This window comes from Canis lupus, chromosome 1, assembly GCF_011100685.1.
Source record: "Canis lupus familiaris isolate Mischka breed German Shepherd chromosome 1, alternate assembly UU_Cfam_GSD_1.0, whole genome shotgun sequence".
Lineage (NCBI taxonomy): Eukaryota > Metazoa > Chordata > Mammalia > Carnivora > Canidae > Canis > Canis lupus.
This window is the reverse complement of record NC_049222.1, coordinates 106,986,971-106,997,219: the sequence shown is the minus strand read 5'-3', so window position 1 is coordinate 106,997,219 and position 10,249 is coordinate 106,986,971. Positions and strand designations below refer to the sequence as shown.

At 50.4% G+C, this 10,249-nt stretch overlaps 1 protein-coding gene across 3 annotated transcripts in view; it reads left to right on the top strand.

Moving 5' to 3' along the window:
• The first annotated feature begins 498 nt into the window (after nucleotides 1-498).
• Nucleotides 499-10,249, top strand: part of POLD1 (DNA polymerase delta 1, catalytic subunit) — a 28,726-nt gene continuing 18,975 nt past the window's right edge. For all 3 annotated transcript variants that reach the window (XR_005354508.1, XM_038528098.1, XM_038528097.1), the window contains exons 1-2: nucleotides 499-578; nucleotides 1,553-1,690. Coding sequence is in view for 2 of the 3 variants with exons in the window: in XM_038528098.1 (XP_038384026.1) it covers nucleotides 1,653-1,690 (38 nt within the window). In the remaining variant the exon portion in view is untranslated. The remainder of the gene's footprint in view (nucleotides 579-1,552; nucleotides 1,691-10,249) is intronic.

Genomic DNA, 10,249 nt, shown 5'->3' with positions numbered 1-10,249 from the left:
CCTCATGTGCCCACCCTGCGCTGAGTCTAATGCGGCTGGGAAAACTCAGGCCGTGAGACACAAGTGACCAGACCTCCCCTCCGCGGGGACGGCAGGCGTCAGGTCGCCAGCGGAAAGAAGGACAACGCGCCGGAATCCACCCCGACTTGGCCTCCACCGAAAGTGGGCTGAGGAGACCAGCGCCGCGCCGGCGGGCGAGGGGGCGGGGCCATGAGGACAGGGGCGGGGCCATGCGGACAGGGGGCGGGGCGCGCCGCGGCGCACACAGGTAGAAATCAGCGGAGACAACGCCAGGAGGGGGCGTGGCTTGGGAGGAGTCGGACCCCGCAGGACGGGGCGGGGTTTGGCGAGAATTATGGAAAATAGGGAGAGGCCACATCCCAAGTTGGAAGGACAGGGCGTGATCTCGTCGCAGTTGAGCGGGGGGGCGTGGCCTGAGGCCGCGTCGGGGCGTGGTCTCGCCCTACGGGCGCGGGAGGGGCGTGGCCCCGCTCGGCGCGCAGCGTCTCTGAGTCTGCGCGGGTAGAGTCAGGGGTCACGGCGGCGTAGACTGTGGCGGGAAAGGCTGTTTGAAGCGGGTCAGTAAGGGGAGAAGGGGGATTGCAGGGTTTCGGCCCGGCGGGGAAGGAGGTTGGAGGAGCCGGGCATGTAGGCCTGAGGAAGGGTTGCGAGGGGCGCGGAAGCGGGAGGGATCCCTTTGGCTTGAGGACGCGCTGTACAGGGGCAAGGGCCGGTGGTCGTGGGAACGCGCGGGAAGATGACCGGGCCTTGGGGGCCCCTCGGAGTGCGGGGGTGAGCTTGTGCTTGGCGCCTGGCCCCCGGGGCGAGCTGGGGGATGGACCCCTGGAGGGTCTTTGGGGCGACGGGATCTCGGACGCGTTGGAGGACTGAATTGGTGCACGTGGGAGCATGGTGTCACGCTTTATTCACTAAATATTGAGTACCCTGTGCCAGGCACTGTTCTGGAAGCAGAGACTACAGCCCGAATAAGTTAGGGGAGTCCTTGCCTGGGGAGAAGATAGACAGGAGACTAGTGATAAGTATTAATGTTAAAGCAATGCTCTTGGGGTCTGATACATTGTCCAAAGTGAAATAAAACAGGGTAGCCAACCTCTTTAGCTGGAGTGATAAAAAATCGCCTTTCTGGGGATGTGACATTTGACAGAGAAGTCAGCCATGTAAAGAAAAGAAAGGTCTGGGGATCCCTGGGTGGCACAGCGGTTTGGCGCCTGCCTTTGGCCCAGGGCTCGATCCTGGAGACCCGGGATGGAATCCCACATCCGGCTCCCGGTGCATGGAGCCTGCTTCTCCCTCTGCCTGTGTCTCTGCCTCTCTCTCTCTCTTTCTGTGACTATCATAAATAAATAAAAATTTTAAAAAATGTTTAAAAAAAAAGAAAAGAAAGGTCTGGACAGAGGGACCATCAAGTGCAAAGGCCCTGAGGCAAATTTAGTGTGTTTGTAGCTGGACCCAAGAGAACAAGTGAGGCTAGAGACATGTTGGGGAATCAGATCCTTGTAGACGTTGGTGTGGGGTTTGGCTTTTATTCTAGGTTCCACCGGGAAGCCATGGGGAGTTTTGAGCATCAGAGCAACAGGACCTGCCCTGCCTTTTGAAAAACTCACAGGCTGCTGAGCGAAGATGGAATTGTAATGGGTACAAGAGTGGAAGGAGGAAGGCCAGTTGAAAGGCAAGAGAGGATTGTCGGTGCCTCAGACTGCTGTGCTGTCAGTGTCAGATTGTCTTTGGGGTTTGAGCCGGCAGAACATGGGGGTGTAAGGAAGAAGAGCTCAGATGACTGGGTTATGTGGTTTGAGCAACAGGCTGAATGGAGAAGGCTGAGGCGGAGCAGGTTTGGGGTGCCACTCTGAGGTGGCCGTGAGTGGGCAGGGTGATATCAGTTTCTCAGCTTCATAGCCCCACCTGTGCCAGGAACCTGTGGATATCCATATCCATCCCTCTCCTTCCTTGCTGCTTATCACCACTCAGGCCTCCTGTCACTTAGAGAGGTTCCTTCCCCACTGATGGCCTCTTGGCCACGCTATTCCCTTCTCTTGCAATGCTTTTTCTCCTCTTCAGCCCTTCTTGCAGTCAGCTGCTTTTATGGCAGATCCTTTGCTGGGCATTGGGGAGCCAATGAGAATTCAGTTTGGTGGGGAGGAGCACAGATCTCAATCCAGAGTGCTCAGAACCAATGCGAGGCAGCACTAGTCTTTGGGAGGCGAGAGAAGTGGCGGAGGCTGAGGGGAGACTTGTAGGGTTGGTGTTATTCAACAGGAGTCTAAACCGACAGAATTTGAAGTGGCCTGTGTTCCAGGCACTGTGCTGAGTGATGATGCTGGGACCCCGACTTGACTGACACCCTGACCCCTGTGTTTTAAGGAGCTCATGTTCTGAAGCAGTTCCGGCTTCAGAATATGAACATGGGTATTGAATGTGGGTGCACATGTGCAGTAACAGAAGCAGTACTAGCTGCAGTGAGTGCCCCAAGGGGCCACCGAGTATCCTGGAAGAGTTAAACTGGAGCTGAGGCTCTGGAAGAAGAGGAGTTTAAGTGACTGAGAAAAGGGGCGAGCTCATCCAGCAAACAACTTCCCCACTGCCAGGCCTTGTGCTGGGCATCGCCAAGGACTCAGAGAAGCGACAGACCCTACCCTGTCCTGAGGGGGGTTCCTGTCTGGTGAGATGTCAGACGCAGGCCCAGATGGTCCCTGACGTGCAAACAAGGGTAGCGGAGTCAGGAAGGCCCCCAAGGAGGGACAAGGCCAAAGCATGAAAAGTGTAGCTTTCTGGGGGATGAGGGGGAGAGGGGTGCATAGTTACTTTTGTAAACTGATCATTCTGTCACTAGATGTGTGTGAGCCAGGACACGGGGATGAGCAAGCAGAGGTGTCCACCTCCAGTCTGTGTCTACTGCTGGGCAGAGAGCAGTTCACCCCTGCATCTCGCCTGGCACCCCTGGCCGCCGGCAGTCTGCAGTACTGGTTAACAGTGGGGCTCTGGATTGAGCCTGCCTATCTTTGAACCCTCCGAGCTAGCTGTGCCACCTTGGGCAGGTCGCTTCATCTCTCTGGACCTTGGTTCTGGTCACTGTATTGGAAGGTAACAGCACCTATCTCTGAAGTTTTTTTGAAGATTTTGTGAGTTCCTTCATTCTTCATTTGGTAGATGTTTATTCAGCACATCCTCTGTCCTAGGCCCTCTTCAGGGCGCATGAGACATAGCAGGAAACAGGACAAAACCTCTCTCATAGTTTTCATTCGCATTGTGGGGATGGACAGTGAACAAGATAAATAAGCAGTGGTTCTCAGAATTGAGTGGCCTTGGAATAGCTCCAGGGCTCGTTACCATAGATTCTGGACCCCCCAGCCCCCGAGAGTTTGATTCCGTTGGGCCTGACCAATTAGCATCCAGCACATTCCCACGTGAAGCTCAAGCTGCAGGTCCAGGACTATGCTTTGAGAACTCTAAGAACTGATACAGTGCATCACGCAGCGATAAGTACCATCTGGAAAATGTAAAACAGGAAAAGGGGTTGGAGGGTATCAGTGTGGGGCAGTGGAGATTGTTCTTTTAAACAGGCCTTACTGGGGTACCTGACTGGCTTAGTCGGTGGAGCATGCAGCTCTTGATCTCGGGGTTGTGAGTACAAGCCCCATGTTGGAGGTAGATTACTTAAAAATAAAAATCTTTAAAAAAAAAAACAAAAAAAACAGGCCTCACTGAGAAGGTGACATTTGAGCAAAAACCTGAAGGAGAGGTGGGAGGAAGCCATGGGAACATCTGGGGAAGAGTATTTGGCAGGGCAGAGGGAACAGTCTGTCAAAGGTCCTGAGGTAGGACCAAGCCTGGAGTGCTTAAGGAACAGAGAAGAAACAAGTGGCTGGAACCAAATGAACAAGGGGGAGAGGGCAGAGATAAGTGTCTAAAAGGGAAGGTCTTGTGGGCCACCCTGAGGACTTGGCTTTAGTTCTGCATAAGATGGAACCTAGGGGAGCTTCTGAGCAGAGCAGGGATGGGATGATCTGACACATTTGTACAGGATCCGTCCGGTTGCTGTGTGAAGAATACACTGATAGGGGGCAGGGTGGAATGAGGGACACCCTAATGGCAGGCTCTTCATTTATTGAACAGATAGTTATTCAGCACCTACTGTGTGCCAGGCTCTGTTGTAGACTCTGGAACGCCTCCCTGACAACACACACCAAATCCCTGCCTACGCTGGACTCATGCTGGGCTCAGGTTCCAGCAGGGGGAGACAAACAGCAACCACAACAGAAAGCTGCAAACAATCCTAGAAAGTCAGAGGACCCTGGGCTGGGAGCCCAGCAGGGACTGGAAAGTGGTGAGACTCAGGTCTCATAGAACCTATGAGATTTGCAGGGGAAACAAACATGTGGTCTGAGGGAGGGGAAGAGAGAAGCTGGGGTGACTCCCAGGTTGTTGGCCTGGTGGGAGCTGCCTTTTCCTGAACTGGGGGAGATGAGGGGTTCAGGGAGCAGGTTTGCAGGGAGATGAGGGGCCTGGCTATGGAGTGTGGGATGCCTAAGCAGACGTCCTCATAGTAAGCAGCTTGCCTCTGTTGGGCTGAGCCTTGGAGAGCGGTCTGGGCCAGAGATAGGCAAGCCGGATCAGATGAGTATAGAGGTGGCAGAGAAAGCCCTGGGTTGGGAGATGGGACGAGAACACTGATGAGGGGGTGTCACAGAAACTAATGTCTAAGTCAGGGGGCGCTCAGCGTTATCTGTTTGTAATGAAGGGTCTGAACCAGGAGAGATCACCCTGTTTTGTGCCTCGGCAGCTGAGAGGGGACACACAGGGGCCTCTTTCCTTCTCTCTCTCTCTTCTCTCTTTTTTTTTTTTTTAAAGGTTTTATTTATTTATTTGTGAGAGACCAAGAGAGAGGCAGACACAGGCAGAGGGAGAAGCAGGCTTCATACAGGAGTTTGATGCAGGACTCAATCCCAGAACTCTGGGATCACGTTTTGAGCTGAAGGCAGATGCTCAATCGCTGAGCCACCCAGGGGTCCCGGCCTCTTTCCTTCTAATGCTCCCTTGTCCGACTGTGCTTAGGCGGTGCCTACAATGGGAAACTAGCACAGGAACCTCTATTTTGCTTGCAAAGCGACCTTCCCTCCCACCACACACTCCTGGCTACGGCCCACTGACCTGGTGCAGCCTGTCTGCCCAGGAGCCCTCCTGCCTCCCTTTGCCAGGCCAGGTGTGGCCACTCCTCTGGGCTCCTGGAAGGCAGAGATCCTCTGCTCCACCCAGGTCTCTCCCACTGCCCCCCCTCTCCCCTGGTCAAAACTCTATGTGTCTCTCTGGCCGCTTACAAGGCTGGAGCAAAGGCCTCCGGGCTTTTCCTTTCCTGTGAGTTAAGCCACGTATAAACAGTTTGCACTCAAAAGTCGCCAAAGGAGAGTATTCCAAGTCTTCCTCCCTATAGGAAACTCGAAACTTGCGTGTCCTCTGTCAGAGCAGCACCACTCGTCACAGGCAAGAGGTGCAAACAGCCTGATATCAGTTCACTGACAGACAGATGGATAAACACAGTGTTCTACAGCCACATGGCGAGGGAGTGTTCAGGCATGAAAAGGAAGGAAGCACTGACCCCTGCTGCATCATGGGTAGACCTTGAAAACGATCCCAAGTGAAACAAGCCAGACAACAAAGGACACATATTCTAAGGTTCCATTTATAGGAAATGCCCAGAATGGGCAAATCCACAGAGACAAAGTAGATTAGTGATGGCTTTGGGCTGGGAGAAGTTGGGGTGGGAATGGGCCGAGAGGCTGGGGTGAGAGTGATGGCCAAGGAGTGTGGGGTTTTGTTTTGGGTTGATGAAAAGGTTCTAAGATTGTGGTGATGGTCACACAGCTCTGAATTCACTAAAAATTATCAAACTGTACACTTGATCTCATGAGTCATATGGTGTATGAATTATATCAATAAAACTGTCCCATACTGTCCCGTTCCCCCACCCCCGGGAAGCCAGGGTTACCAGTTTATTACCTATCTCTCCAGAATTATGCATTGAAAACAAACATGTGGGATGCCTGGGTGGCTCAGCGGTTGGGCGTCTGCCTTTGGCTCGGGGCGTGACCCTGGAGTCCCAGGATCGAGTCCCACATCAGGCTCCTTGCATGGAGCCTGCTTCTCCTCTCTCTGCCTCTCTCTCTACTTCTCTCTGTATCTCTCATGAATAAGTAAATAAAATCTTAAAAAAAATAAAGAAAAGAAAACAAACATGCTTTGGGGCACCTGGGTGGCTCGTTTGGTTAAGTGTCCATCTCGTGATCTCAGCTCAGGTCTTAATTTCAGGGTCATGAGTTGAGGCCCCGCGTTGGGCTCCATGCTAGGCGTGGACCCTACTTAATAACATCAAAGCACAAACATGCTTTACGTACTCTCCCATATACCTTGTAAAAATGTTATTTTTTATTTTATGTGTTTTCTTCCAACTTTTTAAGATTTTATTTATTTCAGAGAGAGCACAAAAGTATGAGCAGGGGGAGTGGCAGGGGGAGAAGCAGACTCCCTGTGGAGCAGGGATCCTGATGTGGACTCAATCCCAGGACCCTAGGACCACATCCTGAGCTGAAGGCAGATGCTTAACTGAGCCATCCAAGCGCCCTCAACTTTTTTGTTTTGTAAGTAATCTCTATACCCAACAACATGGGGCTCAAACTCACAACCCCAAGATCAAGAGCTGCACACACCACTGACTGAGCCAGCCAGGTGCCTCTCCAACTTTTATTTTGAAAAATTTCAGGTTTGCAGAGAACTTGCAAGACAAATACAACAAACACCCACGTCCCCTTTGCCTGGATTCACCAGCTAACACGCTGTATCATTTGCTTTATCTAGACACACATAAATACTTTTTCTTTTTTGGCAGAACTATTTACAGGTTGTAGTCATCATGACACTTAACTCTCAGAACTCTAGCTGACCAATGACATCCTACATAACTGGCATAATTATCACAATCAGGCCATTTACCCTGAGGCAACACCATTATTTCATACATGATCTTTTTTAATTTATTTTTTTTTTAAGATTTTATTTATTTATTCGTGAGAGACACACAGAGAGAGGCAGAGACACAGGCAGAGGGAGAAGCAGGCTCCCTGCAGGGAGTCCGATACAGGACTTGATCTGGGATCCCGGGATCATGACCTGAGCCAAAGGCAGACAGACATTCAACCGCTGAGCCACCCAGGCGTCTCTCATACATGATCTTTATTCAATTTGTCCAGTTGTCCCGGTGACATCGTACATGGTGGCTTTTGATTTTTTTTTTTTTTGGATTTTATTTATTTATTTATTTAAAGATTTTATTTAGTTATTCATGAGAGACACAGAGAAGGCAGAGATATAGGCAGAGGGAGAAACAGGCTCCTTGCAGGGAGCCCCATGGGGGATTCGATCCTGGAACCCCAGTATTATGCCCTGGGCTGAAGGCAGATGCTCAACTGCTGAGCCACCCAGGCATCCCTAAAGATTTTATTTACTTATTTATGAGAGACAGAGGCAGAGACATCGGCAGAGGGAGAAGAAAGATGCCTGTAGGGGGCCTGACATGGGACTCGATCCCAGGACCCCAGGACTATAACCTGAGCCGAAGGTAGATGCTCAACCACTGAGCCACCCAGGTGCCCCTGCTTTTGATTTTTTAATCCAAGGTCTGATCTGAGGTCCCACCTTATACTTAGTTGTCAAGATATGCAGTCTCTTCTTCAATTTATATGCATTCACTGAAGCATTTGCCTTCAGCTCCTGTCATGATCCCAGGGTCCTGGGATGGAGCCTCAGGTCAGGTTCCCTGCTCAGTGGGGAGTCTGCTCCTCCCTCTCCCTCTGCCCTCCCCCTCAAATAAATAAATAAATTTTTTTTTTAAGGATTTTATTTATTTATTCATGAGAGAGAGAGGCAGACATAGTCAGAGGGAGAAGCAGGCTCCATAAAGGGAGCCTGATGTGGGACTCCATCCCGGGACCACAGGATCACGCCCTGAGCCGAAGGCAGACACCCAACCACTGAGCCACCCAGGTGTCCCAATAAATAAAATCTTAAAGAATAAATAAAAGTTTCCTGCCCCCTTGTCACCCACCCCCTTTATGACATTGACATATGACATTAAGATTCCAGACAGGTAGTTTTGCAGTCCAGTTCTTACTTTGGTTTGATTATTTCCTAATGCAAAGAATCAGGAGAAACTTTTTTTAGACTTTTTTTTATAATACAAAAAAGATAACTGTCTAAGTACACCATTCTGCATCTCGTGTTCTCTAACAATGGGTCTTTTGAGAGCCCTGCACATCAGTACGTAGAGAGCTTCCTCATTCCTTTATACAGCTGCATAATATTCCATGGACCAGAGTTGATGTAATTTATTTAACCAGTTCCCCCAGGGTGGATGAGGACATTTAGGTGGTTTCCAGTCTTTTGTGATGGCAAACAATGCTGCCGGAAACAACCTCATAAATGCAGATTTTTTTCTGTGATAGTATACCTCTATTATAAACCCCTAGATGCAGGATTGTGGCCTTCCAGCTCTCATGTTTTAATTGAGGTAGAATTTACAAACAGTGAAATGCACAGGTTCTCAAATGGGCAGCTGTAGGTAAGGCACCCTAGAGAATTCCTCATTCCCCTTCTCAATCCCTCCCTTCCCATAAGCAGCTGCTGGCCTGACTGCTAGCACCACAGATTAGCCTATTCAAAAACTTTGTATAAATGGCACCACACGGTATGTACTCTTACTGTAAATTGAGGTGAAATTAACCATTTTTAAAATTTATTTATTTATTTATTTAAGATTTTATTTGAGAGGGAGAGGGAGAAGCAGACTCCCTGCTGAGCAGGGAGCCCAACATTGGGCTTGATCCCAGGACCCCGAGATCAGGACCTGAGCCCAAAGCAGACACTCCACCAACTGAACCCCCCAGGTGCCCCTGAGGTTAACCATTTTGCTTTGTTTTGTTTTGTTTTTTTAATTTTTTTAAAATTTATTTATGATAGTCACACAGAGAGAGAGAGGCAGAGACACAGGCAGAGGGAGAAGCAGGCTCCATGCACTGGGAGCCCAATGTGGGATTCGATCCCGGGTCTCCAGGATCGCGCCCTGGGCCAAAGGCAGGCGCTAAACCGTTGCGCCACCCAGGGATCCCTGAGGTTAACCATTTTGAAGTGTACAGTTCAGTGGCATTGAGTATGTTTATAGTGTGGCACATCCACCACCTCTGTCTACTTCCAGAACATTTTTATCCCCCCAAAAGGAAAACCTATACCCCTGACCACTTTCCCATCTCTCCAGTGCATACATGGGTGTCTGGCTTCTTCTGCATGGCATGTTTTTGAGATTTGTCCATCCTGTGTGTCTCTCGGTAGCTACCTGTGGTCTAATGTGGAGAAGTATTCCATTGTGTACCAAACCAGACATTTGCAACAACACATCCCCGGTCAGCCCTAGGCTCAGCTGGTGTAACCCTACGGCGTGGTGGCTCAGGCAAGACATAAGTATATTTCTCTGCGTAACTTCCCTAAAGTAGAAACTCTGCCCTCAGGAGGTTGTCAAGGGACCTGGGTCCCTTCTGTCTTGTAGCCCTGCATTCCCTGTAATGTTGTCCGTGTCCCTGTGGTCAAGTTTGGTTCATCACCACTATATCCATGCCCCAGCCATCGAGAAGAGGGAAGAGGCTATAGAGGCAAGCTTCCTTTGAAGGCTCTCCCAGAAGTTGCACACCTCGCATTCTTTTTGCAAGAGAACTCAGTAACGTGATCGTCGCTAGCAGTGCACCCTGGGAAATGTAGTCTTGGGCTGGGCTTCCTATGTCGGCTCCGAGGCAAGGGGTCGGTCCCTAAAAGGAAGAAGGGGAGACTGGATCTAGGGTGGTGTAAGGGGAGTTATGGGATCAGAAGTGTTCACTGGAACCCAGGGCAGCTGACCTGTCCCCTCCCTGCCCTCCCCAGCTGGGTCTGGGGTCTGCTCTAGGTTCCTGTAATCTCTCTGTAGGCCTGGATGCTGGGAGTCATGTACTTTTAAAAAACTTCTTTCTCTTTTTTAAAATAATTTTAAACTTGGAATGCCTGGGTGGCTCAGCGGTTGACCATCTGCCTTTGGCTCAGGGCATAATCCCGGATTCTAGGATCAAGTCCCACATCAGGCTCCCTCTGCATATGTTTGGCCTCTCTGTCTCTCATGAATAAATAAAATCTCTAAAAAAGTAATAATAATAATTTT